Source organism: Alexandromys fortis, unplaced genomic scaffold (genome assembly GCF_014885135.2).
Source record: "Alexandromys fortis isolate MF-2015 unplaced genomic scaffold, M_Fortis_MF-2015_v1.1 scaffold_200, whole genome shotgun sequence".
NCBI classification, from domain to species: Eukaryota; Metazoa; Chordata; class Mammalia; order Rodentia; family Cricetidae; genus Alexandromys; species Alexandromys fortis.
Genome location: NW_026068148.1, coordinates 877,314 through 899,327, shown reverse-complemented (window position 1 = coordinate 899,327; position 22,014 = coordinate 877,314). Strand labels below are relative to the sequence as shown.

Genomic DNA, 22,014 nt, shown 5'->3' with positions numbered 1-22,014 from the left:
GCTTACTTTGTCTTTTGTTGACTAATAAGAAGGCTCAAATGACTTTAAGTCATATATTTTAGTTTTGAAAATATGCCCAAACTGGACATTTTACTCTGCCAATTTAAAAAGATCTGTGTACATACATTTCTGTTTTCTAGGAGGATGTCATGGAGATTATCTTTATTCTTCAGGTCAGTGAAATATAGATTTAATTTGATATTCTTCATTGTTTATTTATGTTAAAGTAAAATAATGCTCTTTTTTTTTTTTTTTTTTTTTGCTTTGGCTATATCCTCTAGAACAAGGCTATGAAACGTCCAGTGTATATACCACAACTGTATCTACAGCAAACCTGGTAGGTATTTAATAATAATGTATATGAATAGCTTATATACTGTATAGTTAGGGCACAGTGGAGTTTTGTAGGAGAGCTTGCTTAGGGACTCAGATGTGGCCTTCATTCATGATTGCAAGACAGAAACTGTATGGTGTGCTGGCACTGGAAAGAAAAATTAACCATTTTCCTTTTCATTTTACTTACCACAGCAAATCCCACTAGAACCTTTCAATGTCTAGAAAACAGAAAGTTGGAAATACTTTGATAGGACTAAGAATAAGAACTGTGTTCAATGTTATCTCCTTCCCAAAGTTCAACTACTAGCACTAGCTCTTACTCCAAAAGAGGTAACTGCAAAGCCTAATATTTCTGGGTAATATGTAGATACTGAATCCATATACATACATGTGTGTATGTATGCATATATATGTATGTATGTGTGTATATGTATATATATGTGTGTGTGTATACACACACACACACACACACACACACATATATATAATCTTGGAGGTCTAAAACTAAAAGCCTTCATACCATGCATGCAGCTCAGTTTACTCATGGAGTAGCTGAAAAGTAATAAGGGGCTGGAGAGATGGCTCAGTGGTTTACGAGCATTGACTACTCTTCCAGAAGACCTGGGTTCAATTCCCAGCACCCACATGGCAGCTCACAGCTGTCTATAATTGATAGTTCTAGGGGATCCGACACCCTCACACAGAGTATATGCAGGCGAAACATTAAGTAAATAAATAAATAAATAAATAAATAAATAAATCTTAAAAAAGAAAAGAAAATAATAAAATTCCTGCTTAGAATATAGGAATATAAAAGAAAAAAATTACTGATCTGTAGCATTTCTGAGATCTTGAGGTCATACATTCTGTTGTTGGTCTCTTAGCTATTTATGGGAACTATCTGGGGACTCTTAGCTTTCTTTTTCCTTGGCCATATATGAAGTTGGAATTGATGAATAGTGAGTGACTTTTTGTCCTGCATTGTTTTTGGTTTTCTTACTTGTTTTGGTGTTTTGAGATAGGGTCTTATTATATAGCTCTGGTTGACCTGAAACTCACCATGTAAATGGGCTGGTCTTGAACTCACAAGAGATCTGTTGCCTTTGCCTCCTGGGTTCTGGGATAAAAGGCAAATTGACACCACACCTGGTATACATTCTAAAGAAAACTGGAGAGCCAGGATTTATTATTATTATTATTATTTAATTTTTTTTTTGTAGTTCTTTAGTTTTTCGAGACAGGGTTTCTCCGTGTACTCACTATGTAGACCAAGCTGGCCTTGAACTCAGAGATCCACCTGCTTTACTTCCGAAGCACTGGGATTAAAGGCATGTGCTACCACTGCTTGGCCCCCAAAATTATTTTATTTACTTGCACAGATTTAGTTTTTGACTTACTAATTTTTTAGCTGATTAATTTATTTAGATTTTGATTATCAGTAGCCATATTGCTAATTCTTTTTGTAGATTAGATGCACTGCTTATATTTGCCTTGCTTTATTCTTCCACTTGATTCCAAGTCGATTTAGTACATCAAGTACTAGTGAAGGATCCATAAATTTTCCAGGAAATAATTACATGTGTTGAATCCATTCAAGTCTTATTTTGAATCATTCATCATAATGTACACAGAGATCTTAATTATTTTTATAGAAAAGTTAATGAAATAATAAAAAAAATAAAGGTACCTATTTTGATGCATACTATGGAACTGAGTTTAACTTGTTTTTGTCATTCAAAGCTTTTAGTCTCTTCTGTTGCTGAAGTTTACAATAAGTGTTTCTTAACCTTATGATTCCTATATGCAAGAGATTTTATTCCCTTTCATTCCTGTCTACACACTACTAATGGTGTCTGTATACTTGTGTTAAAAAAGTCAAAACATTATTGACATTCATTTTTTAAACAACTGCCACAAATCATAATCTCCTTCCCACTTAGTTTTCTTTTGCTGCAGCATCCTGTTTCTAGTTACCAGTTTGTGTTGAGCTAAGTTATGCCTTTGGATTCCTCCCCCACATCTCAGTGAACACTTTATTTTTCTTTTCACTTTCTTATGATTGTTACATGTTATTTTTACACATTGAGTTTTTCTGTTCCATTTCTGTGCATGGAAGTATCATTCATTACTTATGTCCATTGTTTCCCCCTTTTTTTACTTCTGGCCCCTTTTTAGTTCCTAATCAGCTGTCTTTCACTTTCAGGTACTTTTTATTTTAAATTTTATTTCTTAAGTTTCCATATATGAGAGAGAACAGAAATTTTGTTTCTGCATATGGCTTAAGTTGTATAATGTGATTTTGAAACAAAAAGGGCATTCCTATCATGTTTCTTGGAGAAGTTGATATTTGAAGAACTTGTATAGTGACTATATTTTTGAATTATTAACTAGTAGTTTCATGAACTAAATGTTTGCTTTTACGTTTTATGAAATAACATCATAGGAAGCAAGTAAAAATTCTGATTTAATTTTTTATCCTTTGGTTTTCCTTTTTTCCTTTTAATTAAAAGCTTTTTTCACCCAAACTATTCTTATAAGCTTTTAAAAATATGATCTCTTGAAATAGCTGAAATGAAAAGGGAAATAATATCCCAGCCTTGGGGCTGGAGAGATGGCTCAGAGGTTAAGAGCATTGCCTGCTCTTCCAAAGGTCCTGAGTTCAATTCCCAGCAACCACATGGTGGCTCACAACCATCTGTAATGGGGTCTGGTGCCCTCTTCTGGCCTGCACGCATACACACAAAATATTGTATACATAATAAATAAATAAATATTTTTAAAAAATCCCAGCCTTAAAGATGACAAGAATGAACACTTTGTTTTCTGTCATTTTAAATTCGCTTTTCATGTTGTTTTTTGTTCAGAGTTGACTTTATCACATACCCCATAGCAGTCAGTGCCTCTATGTTATGTTCCATTTTGCCTTTCTTCTTCTTCTTTTTTCTTTGACATAGGGTTTCTCTGTGTAGTTTTAGAGCCTGTTCTGGAAGGAGCTCTTATAGAACAGGCTGACCTTAAACTCACAGAAATCCACTGCCTCTGCCTTCTGAGTGCTGGGATTAAAGGCGTGGGCTACCACTGCCAGATGCCACTCTACTTTTCAATCACCTTGTTTCATATATGAGACATAGCCTTTCTGAATTATATCTTACAAAGTCAGGATCTTATACCAGAGGGCAGGACTGTTTGGATCCTATTCAATCTGTTACATCCTTCCTAGCTACAATTCTTTAAAGTTACTGTTTGTTCATAGTATGTTTGAAGGTGTATTTTTATATTTTTGGTCAGAAAGTTCATCTTAAGTGCTTACATTTTGATCTTCATTTGCATTTTAGTACTTAATTGTTCTACAGGAGGATGTAGCGACTATAGATAAAGAGATGAGCACCTAAATCAGGAATTATTAGTATGATCACTTTTGTATTATTTATATTAGTTATTTTCAAACTTAAATGATTTTAGGAAGATCACTTTTATTTAGTTTTTGACATTAAAGCAAATTAAAATATTTCACTTATTTTCTATTTATTTTTTATAGAAAATAACTTTTTTCATGCCATATATTCTGATCACTATACCCTCTTCCTCATCTCTCAGTTCTCCCATACCTTTCCAGACACCCACATCCATGTCTTCTCTCTACCTCTTTTTAGAAAATAAATGGGCAAATAAAAACAGAATAAAAAAAAGTATGGGCAACAAAAAGTCACACACTCACACCTCATAAAAACACAAAATTAGAAACTGTAATAACACAAGCAAAAGCCCAGTAAAGTAAATAATTACCAACTACAGCAATGTGAGATACCTTCCCCTCCTCTAAAAATACCAATGAATTTGTTTTGTGTTGCCATCTACTGCTGGGCATGGGGCCTAACCTTAGTGTGCTATATGTACTAAGGAAACTCCATTAGAGGAAAGAAATTTTTCTTTGTAAGTTGTTGTCAATTGGAAATAGCTTCTGAGTTATGAATTGGAACTTCTGTCTACTTCCTCACTCAGCATTGGGACCCCATCTGGCTTGAATCTGTGTAGGCCATGTGCATGCTGCCACTGTCTCTGTGGTTATAAGGATTGTAGCATGCCTATCAAAGGCTTAACGGTTGTCATCCAAATATACAAGAATACATAACATACTTTTGGAGTTTTAGATACCTTTTATTCAGGATAATTTTTTAGCTCCATCCATGTTTACTTGCAATTCCGGGTTTCTTTTAAACAGCTGAGTAATAGGTCAATTTTTGAATATACCATATTTTTATTATCCATCTATCTGTTGGTAGAGATTTAATCTATGACCATTTTGAGTTGTATAAGATGAAATCTCAAAGTAGTTTTTCCTGGTGGCTAAGGATTTTGAACATTTCTTTATGTGATTCTCAGTCATTTGTATTTCATCTTTTGAAACTGTTTGGTTGAACCTTATAATGGTGTTATTTGATATTCAGTTTTTATAATTCTTTATACCTTTTAGATGTTAGCCCTGTCACATGGTAGTTGGTAAATATCTTTTCCCATTCTGCTTCTTGCTGCTTTGTCTGAATGATGGTGTCCTTTACCATTTAGAGGCTTCTAGATTTCATGAGGTCCCATTTGCTATTCTTAGTGTCTGCTAACAGTGTTCTCTTCAGAAAGTCTTTCTCTGTACTAATGAGCTCAAGACTTTTTCATAATAGCTGTTTTGAAGTCTTTCCTTGTCTTGTGCTTCAGCTATATTGCATTTCTTGGTTCCTACTATACTATAAGACTACTGGGTTCTGATGGAGGCATATTGTCATGGCTGTTGATGTTTGTGCTTCTGTACTAGTGTTTAGATATCCAGCATCAGTATAATTGAGGTGATTCTAGGTGGTAATGTCAGGTCTTGTATTTGTTGAGTATGTATTACATTCTTTTTTTTTTTTTTTGCCTTTTTTGGGTATTAGGAAAGTGTTGTATCTGTGGGTTGCTTGCTATTGAGTGCTTCTGCAGGTTGATGGGTTGCTGAGAGGAATGGAGGGTTGACTGGGACTAAAGGTTGAGAGGGAGGGGCTTCAGGAAAAAGGCAAGGGTATCCTGTTCACATCAAGAGGTGGGGTCCTAGGGAGTTGGTTGGAGGTATGGAGGTAGGTTGAAGTAAGGCAAATAATCTAGAGAGACAGGGATGAAAAACTTAGGGGGAAGCTTGGTTCAGAGTTGGAGTCTTTAGTTAATGGAATTGGAGGTGACAGGAGGGGCATCTGTAAGCAATCTGTCTGAGGGTGAGAATGGAAAATGGAAATTTTAATGGAGGGGAAGGATAGTGTAAATTACATACCTCAGTCACTGCCAGGTATACCCATTGGGGGAACTAGGTAGAAAGTGTTTCTTAGGTTGAGACTGTCAGAAAAAAATAGGAATTGGCTGGGGCTAGGAGAGAGGGCCCACAAAATGGAGGAAAGCTGGATCCACATCTAGTCCCCCAGACATGGGGTAGTGTGGGAAAAGTGTCACCTGCAGGCAGGCCATTACAGGGCTGGGGATGAGCCTGGAGAGGCTATAATGGAGGGTAGAAAGGAGAGTGAAAATTGCCTTTTGTTTCTTGGCTTCCCTTTATTCAATTATATTTCTGTATTTATTAAAGTCTCTTCAGGACAGTGAACCATGTTCTGTGCCTCAAGACACAATTACCTCATACAACTACCCCCAGAAGGTAATCTTTATAGTATTACCACTCATTTACAGTGAACTAAATACAAAAAATGATTTATTTTCTTTGCCTTCATCAAAATTCTGAACAGCTGCCTATATTATTATTATAAGTATTATTTTGTCTTCTGTTCAACCTGGCACAGTGATTAATATTTATTTTAACAAGTCACTTAAGTGCCTACTATATAAGATACTGTTGTGTGCTTTACTGTGAGCTTCTTATGAATCAGTCAATAATAAATTACTTTTCAAGTCTCTTAATTACTGAGATATGAATTAGAAGTTGGCATTTCCAAAGGTAGCTGAATTTGTAGTGCTGGAAAAGGAAAGCGTATGAGACCAGCATTTAGAACACAGGCAAAATTTTGAAGATGAGTAGATAAGGAATAGTCGAGAACAGGGCAAAAGTAGAAGAACATATTGAAACCCTGGAGTGAGAACATTTCCAGGAGGAGTAAATATGACTCTTTACTAAGAGGTCAAACAATGTAAAGATTAACTAGACTCTAGTAGGATTTGATTGATGTCTTTGACGTTTTAGATGATCTGACTGGGTAAGAGCCATATTGTGGTACTCAGAAGAGAAATGGAGGCTGCCAGTAAAGACACTGTTTAAGAGTCTGTTATTTGATTTATTTATTTTGCTATTTGTTATTGTTGTTTGTTTGATTTGGGTTTTTTTTAATGTGTTTCTTTTGGTTTTATTTTTTCTTTTCTTTTCTTTTTTGAGACAGTTTCTCTGAGTAGCCCTGGCTGTCCTGCCTGGCACTTGCTCTATAGACCAGGCTGGCCTCGAACTTAGAGATCCACCTGCCTCTGCTTCTCAGCATCTAGGATTAAAAGCATGCACCTTCACAGTCCAGACTGTTATTTATTATATTTATACACGATACTGTATACCATACGCCCCGGGGAAGTAGTATCTTCTTTTAAATTTGCACCCAAATCAGGAAAAAATTAGTTTCATTAAGTCATTCAATTACACTTAAATACAAAGCAGCTTTTCTACTTAAATGTTTATGTGGATACACACACACACATATACATATATATGTCTTATATATAGACATAAATGAGAATGAATATATATTACAAATCTGTGGGGGTCAAGAAGTTAGAAAGATGACACCTAGGCTTATAGAGAATAGGAGTTGGAGGGAAACTTTCCACCATGCCCAACTTTTGGCTTTATTGTTTTAATATTAATGTGTTATCTTTACAGAAAGGATGATAACTCTCAATATAATCAGAGATCCTGCAAAAGAATTGATATCTCAGTGCTTTGTCACCAGAAAAATTATAATTTCCTAAAGTTCAGAGAAGAAACAAATATGATTTGAGAAACCAAACTTAAGAATTTTAACCTTTATTCTACTTAATAGGTGTTAGAAAATTCTACAGCAATTATAGGTTCCTGGGCCGATCATGTTCCTGTTCCAGTCTTACTTAACTATACAAGAGATAATCAAACAATAAGTACCTCTGATGTTTCCTCACAGGATACCATACAGCCTGTCTTTGTACCTCCTCCTGCACAAGATAGTCAAGGTAGGTTATTAGTGTTTATTTGCTTTAGAAACCTCTTTTTCTACTCATGGATATTTACGTACTATTATTCTAATTATTAGATGGCATTATAGTTTCAAGAAATAATTATTCTTAAGGTTGTTTTATCGCCAAGGAATCTGTAAGATATGAGTCAGGAGTCTAAATTCTGGTGGTTTTGTTTTTGTTCTTTTGTAATAGGGCTCTATATAAGATTTTTCACCTGCCATTTGCTATTCAGTGAATAAATAGAGCTCTTGCATTATTTCAACAATTTTGAGTTTTGTAAAATTTTCGTTTTCTTTATGTGTATATGAGGAACAAGGATGAACATTCTGAGACTAGAGGGAATTAATGAGATAATTCTTTCACTTTTATGTGAATTTCAGGAATCAAACTGATCACTAGCAATTTCTTGTATCCACTGAGCCATCCATCATGCTAGCCCCATGAGCTATGTTTTTATTACTTGAGGATTGACATAGAGATGTTATTTTATGCAATAAATTTCCTTAAAGTTTATTATAAAACCTGTACTCATGTAATAACTCCTTGTCTTGTGAATGTCATAATAAATACCAAGCTCTAGAATTTAAGAAATCTGAGATTATAATCCTGGTTTTACTACTCACTGGCTGTGCAGTTTTAAACACGTTATGGACACAAATTACTGTGAGCTTGGGAATGCCAACAGCACCCGTTTATGGAGTAGTTACTGAATTTTAAAGAAGTACTATAATTTAAATTTTGAGAGTTTTAGAAAAGTGGTAGCCAACAGCATAGCTTTTCCATCAGAGTCACCATATAACAATGGAAAAATAAAATCCAGAGCCATAGACAGCATCTGCAACAAAACTAGGTGACCTGGTTTTCTTAAAAATCCTAAAAGCTAATATGAATCCTAAGAGCTAATATGAATTCACTTAGCTTGGTGGTGGTGGCTCATGTTTTTAATCCAATCTCTTGGGAGGCAGACAGGTGGATCTCTGAGTTTAAGGCCAACCTAGTCTACTGAGAGGGGTGGACTTCCAGAATGGCTACACAGAGAAACCTTGTCTTAAAAAGAAATAGTCCTAAAGACTTACTTGAGTTGTTAAAATTTCCTGTTTAGGTTTAATAAAATTTACTTCCTGGTATCCAGTTCTGTAAATTTTTCACAATTGCATTGTTTATGAAAGCAACACTTCAGTCTAAAGACAATTGTTTCTTCATCTCCTCAAATTGCTTATGAGTTCATTTTTGCTTTGGTGTCATCTGTAGACACATCCTTCTATTACTATTAGCATATAACTGTATTTAAAGGATGAATGTATTATTAGCATTGCCAGTGAATGAAGGCAAAAATAGATCCTTTCTTTCTAAATTTCCAGAGTAACAAATTCAGCTTGTGGATTGTTTTTAAGCTAAACCCCATGTGTTAGGACTCTGAATTTAACTCTTTATTATCTATTGTTAAAAATATCATGTATCTAGCACAGCTTTGAAGTTTGATACTTTAATTTATAAATTGACTAAAATTGTTCAATTAAATTTGAAGGATTGTTTCATTTAGCATTTGTCAAAATAACAGTTTTAACCTGGTATATTATTTATCATCATAGAAGTTTAATACGCAAACATAATTGCATTTCAATTTTGAAATTGAAACTCCTAGATGAATCTTTTAAAGCTGTTGTTAGATACAGGATATTACAAGGATACAATATTGTATCTATCCCATTTTAAGTTCTTTGTCTTTTTAGAATTGAATCTTGATAATTTAAAGTTCCCTACATTCTTTGGAGGCTGCCAGGAGAATTTGTAAGGTTGCTAAAACCTCTGCGTGTAATTTTGTGACTGGTTGCTGGAAACATCTTTAAATTTGCATTCGGTGATATCCAAGTGTGTTTTTTAAGTCAACCCATTGAGAATTCAGAGTTCTGTGATTATACAGGGTGGGGGTAAAAAAAGCAAGTCAGCTATTGCTTTATAAGGGGCAACAGTTGTGCATTACTATTTCATGTTTTATTTCTTTGTTATTGCCATCCTGTCCCTAATAATTCTCCCATTTCTTCTACTGCAGCCTATCTCCAGCCTTCAGCAGCAACAGCAATGGCAATACCACTACCACCACCACCTCCTCCTCCACTTCCTTCTTTAACTTCTTTTGAAGCAGGAGATGCTTCAGGCTTACCTCCACCACCACCGCCACCACCGCCACCTTTTTCCTGTGATCCAAGTGGAAGTGATCTGCCACAAGGTAGTGTATTTTGAGATTTGGTGCAGGATATTTAGGTTTGAGGTGGTTTTTGAATCTAGAATATTTTCTGGATAATTGATGGGTACAGAACTAAATGGGAGTGATTTGAGCATATAATTCTACGTGACGAACAAGGAGTGATTGTGAGAATCTTGTAGATAGCTTGATTGAATCTTGACTATTCCTCTGCACCCCTCTTGTAACTCGATGTCTTTCCTGACAGATACCTTGTTTTTTTCTCAAGTATTTTATTTTAAATTGGGATTTAGTGTTAAAAGCTTTCTTCTATTTCTTAAAGTCTTTCCCCAAGTGTATGAAATTGTTAGCTTTTTGATACTTGGTATACCGACTGAATTTCGAGGATGTGGAGAAAACTTCTATTCATCTGATCTGCTTTGAATATCAACCACATATTTCTGCTTCCTTAAACAACCAGCAGTGATTTTTCCATTGGAAGTTCTTTGTTGACCTGAGTTGAAAGTTGTTAGCAGCTTACTTATATTTTCTTGCTTTATAGCATTTTCCTGATTTTTTTTTCTAGTTGCTGCTTCCCCCCCCCCAAGATCTTTCCATTCCCTGAACTAGTTAACAAGGTTTTCTCCAACTCTGTTCTGTTCTTTGTAGTCTATTCTAAATCTAGCTAGCCTTTGCTCAGAAATTTTGGTTCTTACTAGACATTTTCACTTAGCTTTTTGACTTTCAGACTTAAATGATCTCTCTAATGAAATTCCTCATCTTTTTCCTCTTGTCTTTCACCAGTCAACACAAAACATTTATTCCTCTTCTTGGTTTCATATTTTGTAAGTATTATTGTTGTTTCTATCTAATTTAACCCAATATCTAAATCCTGACTCCTTTATTCTGTCCACCTTTGGCACCCAAGTAGTATTCCATCATCACATAATGTTGATTTTCTATTTTTTAGCATATTATTGTGAAGATAGCCAGATAAACATTGTTGATTTTTTTAATTGATAGTATAATTGCTAGCAAGATTATGTTGTTGATGTTTGTATTGTTTTATCACGTATTTGCTCATTGTTCTTTTTGTCCATGTGACTGGAAATTAACCCATCTTGTTTTTTGATAGCTTTAAAGGTAAATTGTATTTATTAGTAGACCTCGCAAACCATAAAGGATAATGAAAATGAGTATATATACACAAGGGAATATTTCTCACGTATATATAAAAGACAGAATCCTCTCATTTGTGTATTAATCTAGAAGGCATATACAGTATTCGGTAAAATAAGCCAGGTAAAAAATGACAAATATTACATGTCTCAACTTATTTGAGAAGCATGAAAACATGTATTTATCTCATAGAAATGCAAAATAGGATATTAATCCCTAGATGTTGAGAAGAATATATGAGGGTAAATTAAAAAAGATTGGTTATTAGGTACAGAATTACATATATATGAATGAGGACTATGTTTTGGTGCTGTATTTGCACAATAGGATATATATATTTTATATTTCAAAATAGTAAGAAAAGATTTTAAATGTTCTTATCACAAGGGAATGGTGAATATTTGTAATGAAGACTATGTTTATTTACTTTGGGAGGGTGTTTATTTACTTTGGGGGGGGTGGGGGAGTGGCACACATTTTTAATCCTAGCACTCAGCACTCCTTTAGTCCCAGCACTCAGGAGGCAGAGGCAGGTGGATGTGGATCTCTGTGACTTTGAGGCCAGTCTGGTTTACAGAGCGAGTTTAACACAGCCTCCAAAACAAAGCAGAAACCCTCTTTTGAAAAACAAAACAAAATAGAATGTTTAATTAAACATATTATATCATTGTACAATAATTTAATTATTGTACAATGTATTCATGTCTTGAAAGATTCTGTAATTTAATATTTGTACTCATGTATTCATTACAACACAAAATCATAAGTTATCAGTGTAGGTCATTACCAACTGAGTTGTAAAATATTGTCATTGTCTCAACACTTTGTTTTTTTTATTAATTTTTTGGTTAAATAAATTTTTTCCTGAATGTGCATATTCGTGTATGTGCATGCCAGAGAACAGCCTCTGTGGTTCCTCAGACATTCCTTTTGTTTCTCTTTAGGTTGTATATGATCACCCAAGAACTTAGTAAGTAGGTTAGACTATCCAGCCAGCCAACCCAGTTCCTGCCCCAGTTTTTCCAATTCTGAGGTGACAACTGTGTGTGCATCATCATGCTTAGCATTTTATACATGAGTTCTGGGGTTTGGATTTATGCCTTTATGCCTGCATGGCAGATACTTACCTTCCTTGTGCTGTCCCACAATTTACTTATGTTACTTCCCTGTCTTTCCCTTGGTCATTTTCACTTTTTTTCCTAGATACCATCATTGCTCGGCTATTTTGTTTTCTATCATAGATTAGTTTTACATATAAATGTAATCAGTACAGTGTGTAACTTGTACGGTGCTTCTTAAACTGTGCATAAGTGTTTGAGTTCATCTATGTTCTTTAGTGATTTCCTTGGTTTTTCTTCTATGATTAGTATTTAATTGAATATTCCAGTACTTTTTTAAAACATATTTTTATAAATTCTTTTGAGAATTTCATAAAATGTCTTTTGAACATATTCATGCCCCTCAAGTTCTTTCCTTAGCACCTCTCAACCTTCCATCCTTTTCCACACAATCTTGAGGGTTTTTTTCTTCTTTGCTTATAGAATCCAGTTTGTGTTAGTTACCCAAGCTGCTATTTATGATTGGAGCCTGCTCTGTAGTGTGGTAACCTACCAGGGTTCACACCACTAAAGAAAACTGACTAGAAACTATTAGCACTATTATCCCTTAAACTAGTGGTGGAATTATGTATCTATTTTCTCCTTTCTGTGTTGGGATTTTGTAAGGCTGGAACTATGAGGTTTTATATCACCATACCATAATATAATGAATTTCATTGTGACATTTTTGTACTGTATATTATTATATTTTGACCATATTCACATTCCCACTATCATCCCCCATACTTGGTGCCTCCACTGGTTCTTTTTTTCTAGATAGTTCCCTTCTGCTTTCATGTCTTTTTATACATTGATATGTAGTTAAGTCTAGATTCACATGAGACAATATGTGGTGATTTATTATTCCCAACCCAGTAGTCTTTATTGTTTTCCTCTCACCCTCATTTTAGAGCCTTCCTGTCATAATCACTTCTCTAGTACTTTGATATTTCATTTTCTGATTTTGTTCTTTTAGTGCATCAAATACACTTGGTAGTAGGGTGTTAACCTTGGCATGAATAAATAAAGGAGTTCTAGGCTAGGTGTGGTGGCACGACACACGCTTTTAATTCCAGGGAGGCAGAATCAGGTAGATCTCTTGCTTTTGCGGCCAGTCTGATCTACAAGGGAGAGCTGCAGGAGAACCAGGGCTACACAGAAAATGTTGTCTTGAAATCCCCTCCCCCATACAAAAAAATAGGGTTCTAAAAGATAACCTTTCAAATTAGATTTTTCCATATGAAAGCAAACATTTTCTGAGTCTGGCTTATTTCACATACTATCTGTAGTGCCATCTAGTTTTCAATAGAAGTAATGACCTTCTTATTGTTTATGGCTGAATTGGACTTGTGTATATATACCACCTTTTCTTTATCCATTCAGTTATATAGGTATTTAGGCTAGTTCCAGAATTTGGCCTTTGTGAATAATAGCATGTTTGTAAGGTTCGTCCTTCTTGTATATAGGTACCAGTACTTCACAATATGTATAGTTGAATAACACTCATTGTATGGTTGTGCCATATTTGTTATCTATTAGTTGATGGGGATTTGGGTTGTTTTTGCTTTTGACTATTAATGATACTGCCATAAACATTGGTATGGTTTTTGTGTTCATGTTTAGTGTGCTGGAGAATTTACTTCCTATTTTTCTCATATTCTTTAACTTGAGCATTTGGCTTTATACCCCTATATATTAGTCAAAATCTAAACTGATTTTTTCAAAATAACAATAAATGAATGCATTTCCATAGGAAGGCTATGGCTTATGAAAGAGACATTTTCCACAAATTCATCTTGTTAGTGGAAATTGGGCTATATTTATAATGGACCTAGATCAGTCAAGCTAAATACACTTACAGATACTATTAAAATACTCAGTGCTGGAAAGATGGCTCAGTGGTTAAGAGTATTGCCTGCTCTTCCAAAGGTCCTGAGTTCAATTCCCGGTAACCACATAGTGGCTCACAACCATCTGTAATGAGGTCTGGTGCCCTCATCTGGCCTGCAGACATACACACAGACAGAATATTGTATACATAATAAATAAATTTAAAAAAATACTCAGAATAGTGTTGAAGATGTTGCTCAGTGGTAGAATTTCTATTTAGTATTTCCAAGGCCTTGGGGTCCGTTCCACACATTAAAATAATACAAAAAAAAAAAAAAAGCCAAGAATGTTGCAAACTTTCCTTCTTCTGCTGTGCATCTGGTTTTGGTTAATTTATGAACTATTTGAGTTATATTCTTGGAGAAGTTTTATCATTTTTAGGCTTTACTTCATTTTCACCTGCCTTGGTTACTGTCCCCTCTTTGGAGTTCTGGTGGTAGTGTGTTATGATAAACCAAAACAAGGTGAGTATGCCAAGTTTCTTCAGTGGGCATCACTCCTCAGCATTAGTAGAGCAGCAGTTTGTGCTGTGTAGTAGCGCTAGCAATTGAGGTGTAGTTGTAGTAAAAATTTTCATTTCAAGACAAGCAAGAAAATGCCTTTTCTAGCTATTTTCTTAGTAACAAAATGGCATTTTAGTAGCATCAGTCTAATACTAAGAACAGAAATGAAATTTGTGATGAGTGATTAAATCTTGTGTCACAAAATGATCATAGCTATGCCAAGTGAAAATATAGTCCTTTAAAACAGAATTGAGAGTGGTGGTAGTGCGTGAGATGTCTTTGTCTATATCTACTTTAGTAATGTGCAGGGAAATGCTTTTAAGTGATAATTTAAATTGTTTGTGTCAATCTAATAAAAGTTTTGTTTTGTTTTAGATACAAAAGTTTTGCAGTACTATTTCAATCTTGGATTGCAGGTAGGAATAACATATTAAATAATCTTTTTTTGAGAAATCAGACTTTTGAACTTTATAAGCCATACTCTGAATGTCTAAAAAGGTCTTATTCCTTTCAGGAAATCTCTGAAGATGATGTTGGTCAGTTTTCTTTAGCATGTCTCAGTTTGTCCTACTATGAAATAGTGTTCAGTTGAAGAGAATGAGGACCTGGTTCTAAGCAAAACAACTTCATATGTATTATGTTATGCTACATATTTAGCATTATATGCCAGCCCATCAGTGTGGTATATGTCCAGAATGAATGAGTGATTCATTGTTTACTTAATACTTTATGGTTATTTTTATATTTGGTGTGAAAATCAGACTTAGTTCAAAGACATTTAAATAACCTTTTAAAGCACTAACTTTAGATCTTGCCAAACACCTCCCTGAGTTTGAGAGGTATAGGTACTTGTGGAGCCAGGGATCATTTTTCTCCTTTAAATACACTTCACTTCTAACTAATGTAACCTATAACCAGGTAGCGTATTTCCTGATAATTATGCAGATGAATATTTAGCAAATGACATTAAACTAATAGTCTCTTCAAGATGTTTCAGTTAATTCATAGCCCATTGCTATAATTTCCCTGAGAAAACCTTTCTCCTTTAACATACAGCTAAATTAAGAATAGTAGGGTATGTATTTGTTCTTTGATACTCTCTTTTCAAATGTAGTTTAAGACTTGATAATTACTTGTCCCTAAAGTAACTAAAGTTATTACACACATATGGAAACTTTTATATATAATTCACAAGATTGAGGTATTTAAGAATAATTCTCCTAGCCAGGCATTATGATATGTGCCTCAAGAAGCTGAGGTGGAAGTATCACTTCAGCTCAGGAGGGCAAAGGTAACATATAGAAACTCTTCTCAAAAAACAAACTACAACAACAAACAAAACCATCAACCAAGCCAGGTGGTTGTAGTATATTCCTTTTTAGGAGATGAATGATAGATAACATAATACGTTTTTTCACTTTCTTATATTAAAAGTGATAGTGTTTTAGTGTTCATTACAGTATAGTTGGAAACTTGTAAGGTGCTAAGAAAAGAATTAGTAATTTTGCTACATCTTATAGATTTTGAATTTTTATTAAAAATCTGCATCATATTATGTAATTTTCTAATCTTTTATGAGTACCTTTTTTGTCATTTTAAAACAATTTATTTATGTATTTCATGTATATGAGTGCTCTGTATGTTATGTCTGCACACCAGAGGAGGGCATTGAATCCCATTATAGATGATTGTGGGCCACCGTCTTGTTGCTGGCTATTAAACTAAGGACCTATGGAAGAGTAGTCAGTGATTTCAACTGCTGAGCCATCTCTCCAGCCTGGTTTTTTGTCTTTTTATATATTTTTGTCTTTATATATATTTTTGCCTGTGTAGTATTCTGCCATGGATAATTATCTCAACTCCATTGATTACTTAAGTTTTTCAGTAATTTTTACTTTAAAAATAAGGTTACAAGTGATATCTTTGTGTATAAGTCTGTTTATATGTTTGGTTTCCATAATATGATCACCTAAATTTAACCCTAGGTGTAAATATGAACTATAGGTGGTATAAATAAGAGCTACAGGTGGTGTAAATAATAGCTATAGTTGGGTATAAATGAGCTATATAGCTGATGTAAATAATAGCTATAGTTGGTACAAATGTGAGCTATAGGTGGTGTAAAAGATCCATATCCAATGTTACAACACCTGAGAATTGAGACCTGATTTCTTTAAGCTAGGAATTTTCCTACTTTAAGAATAGAGAACAATAAGCGCTTTCAAGTTTTCAGTTGTACCTTTTCCTTCTCCAGTGCTATCATCATAACTACTGGCACTCCATGGTGTATGTGCCACATGTGCAACAGCAGCAGCAGCAGCAGCAGCAGCAGCAGCAGCAGCAGCAGCAGCAGCAGCAGCAGCAGCAGCTTCATGTAGAGAGTTATCCGGAGTATACTGAGCAACCTCTTGTAGACCAAAGTGTTCCTCATTTGTATAGTGATGTAGAGAGGGCAGATGACACACAGGCAGGGGTATCAACAAATGGTGAGTATATAATGAGATTGCTAGCAAGAAAGTAATCTTCAGATATTTCATTAAATCATATGCTTTTTAGACTATCAGTTCTGAAAATATAATTTGTAGATGTCTTGTGATCCTTGAGGCTCTTTGAAAGAATCCATGCATGAAGCCAGTAGTCTTTACAAATGATACTAAGATTGTATGTGTTCTTTCTCTTTGTGGTACTGCAGATTGAACACAGGGCTTCATGTATTCCAGGCAGGAGTTCCACCAGAGTTGTAGCCCCATCTCATTCTTTGACTTTCTTAGTTACTCTAATGTTGTTTGAAGAGATACCATGACCAAGGCAACTTAAAAAAGAATTTATTGGGAGTTTGCTTACAGTTTCAGAGCATTAGTGTGTGATCATCATGGTGTGGGGAACATGATGACAGTCATTCATGCATGGTACTGAAGCAGTAGCAGCTAAGCGCTTACATCTGATTCACCATCATGAGGCTGTGTGTGTGTGTGTGTGTGTGTGTGTGTGTGTCTGAGTGTGTCTGAGAGAGAGAGAGACGGAGGGAGGGGGTAACTCCAAGGAGGTCACACCTCCTCATCCCTCCTTAATAGTTCTAAAAGCTCTACCAACTACTCAAATGTATAGGCAACCCTATAGGGGCCATTCTCATTCAAACGTCCATATTGACTTGTAACATTTACATTCATGGTACTAAAGTCAATGATGAATAAAACTTTTGGTACCATATCATGGCACTGGCAACAAGTTGTGCTAATAAATCAGTATGTTTATTACTACTATAGTTTGTATAAAATGTGGATTTTTTGTTTCTTTCTTCGGAGAGGTTCATTTATAAAAATCAGTTTCATTCTTTCTTGCTAATAGTATTTAGTTTTCTTCATGATAAATATAGAAACTAGTCATGAAACACTTCTATAAATTGAATGAAGTTTGATTTTATTTTTTAAGATTTATGTATTTCCTGTAGATGATTGTTTTGTCTGCATGTATGCCTGCCTGTATACAAGAAGATGGCATTGGATTTCATAGAAAGTTGTAAGCCAATATGTGCTTGCAGGGGATAAAACTCATGACCCTCTAGAGGAGCAAGTAGAGCAGCTAGTGATCTTTACTGCTAAGCCACCACTCTCTTTTAAAATGTGTATCCCAGGACTTTTATTTTGGTTTTTGACACAGGGTTTCACTGTGTAGCTCTAGCTGTCCTGGAACTCACTCTGTATACCAAGCTTGGCTTGAACTCACGGAGATCCGCTTTCCTATGCCTCCTGTGTTCAGTGATTCAGTGATTAAAGAAGGCATGTGCCATCACCATTTGGTACCTAGGACTTTAAATGTGGTCTTAAACTCATGATCCTCCTGCTTCCTTCTATTTTGGCAAATCCTTCCTATATGTGTCACCACAATTGACAAGTACTGTGGGCTGTTAACATGTAGCATTTTTTTTTTTTTTTACCTTGAGAGAATGATAGACAAACATGGTTGGCCTGACCAACATTTTCTCAAATGAAAATATGGGCCTGCCATTTTAGGGGGAAAAAGCAGCTTGCTGAATTTACAGCAAAAGAAAATTATTTGAAATAAAAATTAGAGGTTTTGCAAACTTGAACTTGTTATTATGAGTTTAACAGCTTTCTAGTAATCTAAAACTCTTAGTAAGCCAGTAGGAGCTATTAGTGAATCTAGTTTCTTCTAAAGATTTGTTTCTATGTTTTCAAGATCTTTGTAACTTAAATAAGTGCTGAATTCCCCAGTTATGAACAGATAATGTTACCCATCCTGATTTATTTGTATATATAAGCTCATGTACATGCAACTTTTTAATTTGGAAGATTTCAAACACCTTGTAGAAACTATTATTCATATCTAAAATGATCCTGCCAGGTGTGGTACTCTCCTTTAATTCCAGAACTCAGGAGGCAGAGGCAGGTGGATCCCTGAGTTGTTGGCTAGCCTGTTCTACGTAGCAAGTTCAGGACAAGCAGACTGCGTAGAGACCTTGTCTCAAAAGAACAACAAAAACCAAAACCAAGAATAAAGCATTCCTCTTTGTAGTTGCTGTGATCTTTTCATGTAGGGGCATTTTTTTCTGAAGAGTTCAAAAGAGGGTATTGTGGATTGTCTTTCTAGAACTGGAGTTACAGGTGGTTATGAGCTACCATGGTGGGTGTTGAGTATTGGACCCCAAGCCCTTTGGAAGAGCAACAAATGCTCTTAAGCACTGAGCCATCTCTCTGGCCTCTGTGATCTTTAAAACATATTTGAATTACATTTATTTATTTAATTTGTGTGAGTATGAATGTATGTCTGCCTTTGTGTATGTGTGCTTGCCATGATTCACATGCAGCGCTCAGGGGACAGCCCAAGAAAGGAGTCAGTCAGCTTTCTCCCATGTTGCTCACTAGACCGTCAGACTTCTCAGCAAGCATTTCTGCCAGTTGAGCAGCCTTGCTGACAGGTCTTGTGTTCTTTCTTATAATTAATAATATATTTAATTTTTCTTGTATGAGTGTTCATTTATATTTAGTGAGTTTTTACGATAGAGTATGTGTGTGTAATATATATACCTTTTTCATTTCAGATACTTTTCCCGTTGCTGATGCCGTACCTGTCCCTCATGGAGCAGTCTATTATCCAGTAATGGCAGATCCCTATGGGTCAGCTTTGCCAGGTTTTGATCCTTGCATTCCTGTGGCATCAGATTATCCCAGTGTTGCCATGTGGCATCCAGTTGGTCCAGCATATGGTGGTTCTGCCCAAATGCATGGTGCTATAAATTCTGGACCAGTTAACTATATGCTTCTACCTAACACACCTCATTATACACCTCAGAATTAAAATTTGGCAATATAAAATAATCTTTGCCATTTTTACTTTTATGGTTGATAAATGTCTTATTAGTTCTTAAGTGGTGTAGGTGGTAAAAACGTTGAGTATTGTATCTCTTTAAAATTATTTTACTTTTGAAGTAAAATATTTCTTTAAAACAAGGGAATATCAATTTGTTATGAATAAGAAAATTGAAATGAATGTACTTCTAGTGCCTATAATGAGCAATTTCATTGTAGGCAGTTTTCTGTTAGCCAGCTTGTGAACATTGTATTAACTGATGGTGCCAATTGCTAAAAGAAAGAAAACATACAACTTGTTTTCTTAAGATATGGTGCATCTTAATCACCTATTTGAAATTGATAATAATTTCTACTTTTCGAGAAATTTAAGAAACAGGAAAAAAACAAGAACCTATGCTCCTAAGCATTTGTTTGAATTAAATGAGATTTCTTTAAGAATTGTCAGAACTGAATTGTAGTCTGATATTAATAAGTTTTGAAAGCACATGGTGTTCTGCTTTACATTTGCCACATATGGTATTCTTTAATACTGGATTTATATAACTGTCCTACTGCACAGTATTATAGTGTCCTTTGCACAATTTGCGGTAAATAAAAGCTAGCATTTAAAATTGCCAAAATGAGTGGAGTTTTCTTTTTGCAACAAAGAGGATACCAGATGTTTGATTGTTTCAACATGTTTCTGCAGACATTGTGGTTACAAAGAATGAATTTATAGCTTGAATTGGTAAGGAATAGTTGTAAGACCACTTAAAATATTATTTAATTTCAGCCCCATAGCAGTAAATACTAGCATATCTTTCTTTTCTGCTGATAATGTTCTATTCAGGTTATTTTTCCAATTGAAATTATTTAGTTAGCCAAGAAAGTATTAGGTTTCCTTATGGCATTTAAAAACATAATTTGTTTTTGTTGGACCTCCTATTCCCATCTTCTCTGCGGTCCTCTCCTGTCTCCCTGGCCCCTTATACATTCTCACCCACAATAGTCTGCTTTTTGCTTTCGCAGCACATACATTCTTTTAGCTATCTTTTCTTCCTCAACACTACTAATATTTTTAAGGCACAGTCAAGGTTTATTAAAGATATTTAAAACAGATTTTAAGCATATGGTCTAAGAAAGGGATGATAGACATACTAGAGCATGAATATGAGTTAGCATATTTCTGTTAGCCTCCTTAAGAAACTTTGGTTTCTTGTTTTTTCTGTAAGTCAGCATTTGTTATGTCTTGGCATTTTGTGCTTCCAGGTATGCACTCTCTCAAAGCATGCTTGTCTGTGGCTGTCTATGAGACATACTAACTCCATCATCTCTTTTAATCCTGCCCTTTTGTGTATCCAAACAAGTTTCCTATTGACCAGCCCTTTGGAGCTTAATTTGTTCCAAGTACTTGTTTACCAGACACATGGCAACAAAAATATTCTTTGATTACTACAAAATGTGTTTATAAATAGTATCTTTTAATTTTTAAGTTTTCTTTAAGTGGTGTGTGTGTGTGTGCATGTGTGTTGGGTGAGTGTTATCTATACACATGTGTAGGTTAGAGGATAACTTGTGGGAGTCTGTTCTTTTTTCTAATCTGTGAGTTCTAGAGATTTTTTCTCATGGAATCAAATTTGGCAACAAGTGCTTTTATTCACTGAGTCCATGCCTTGACTCTAAATAACACCTTGTTTTAAAGGTAAATTGTAGCTTTCACTCTTGAGCTATGTACCAGACCCAAGCGAAACCAAACAGAACAGCAAAATATTGGGGGCATTAAGGCATGAGGTGCTTAAACTGTGCTAGAATGGAATCCATTACAAAGAAAGATACCTAGCCTTCAGTCTGCTATTCTCAGGATGATTGAACTAATGAGTTCCGAATGAATCAGTATATTAGAGTTCTACTTCATAATGGACACAGTACTAGTTGGGATTTTTGGTTTAGGGTCTGCAAGAAATAAATCATTATGGCCAATTTTCATTATGGGGTGTGCTTAGAGCTCATTATAGAGTCACAGATAAGCAGGAGACATTAGGCTCTTCTCTCCTTGCTGGCAACTTGCACCTGCTTGTCTTTGGAACTCTGAAAGTTGGCAAATTGCAGGCCAATTGAGTCCAAGCCTCCAATCAGAAAAGGGGTTAATCTCAAGCCCCAAGATATTCATTAGATAAAGCTTTATTTTCTTAACCAATAGGATGGGGAATGAGGGAAGAGGATTATGCTAGAAGAATGCAAAGCTTGCCATTCTGGAGTAGCAGTCTTTGGGAAAATGGGCCAGTATT

The 22,014-nt window shown here is 35.1% G+C and overlaps 1 protein-coding gene across 2 annotated transcripts in view; it reads left to right on the top strand.

Moving 5' to 3' along the window:
• Alg13 (ALG13 UDP-N-acetylglucosaminyltransferase subunit) overlaps nucleotides 1-20,367 on the top strand; it is a 56,855-nt gene extending 36,488 nt beyond the window's left edge. For both annotated transcript variants that reach the window (XM_050127191.1, XM_050127190.1), the window contains exons 17-24: nucleotides 141-173; nucleotides 282-337; nucleotides 5,939-6,007; nucleotides 7,506-7,554; nucleotides 9,614-9,790; nucleotides 14,790-14,830; nucleotides 16,669-16,900; nucleotides 19,477-20,367. In XM_050127191.1, coding sequence (XP_049983148.1) covers nucleotides 141-173; nucleotides 282-337; nucleotides 5,939-6,007; nucleotides 7,506-7,554; nucleotides 9,614-9,790; nucleotides 14,790-14,830; nucleotides 16,669-16,900; nucleotides 19,477-19,733 — 914 coding nt within the window. In that variant the 3' untranslated portion in view covers nucleotides 19,734-20,367. The remainder of the gene's footprint in view (nucleotides 1-140; nucleotides 174-281; nucleotides 338-5,938; nucleotides 6,008-7,505; nucleotides 7,555-9,613; nucleotides 9,791-14,789; nucleotides 14,831-16,668; nucleotides 16,901-19,476) is intronic.
• Nucleotides 20,368-22,014: the final 1,647 nt, after the last annotated feature.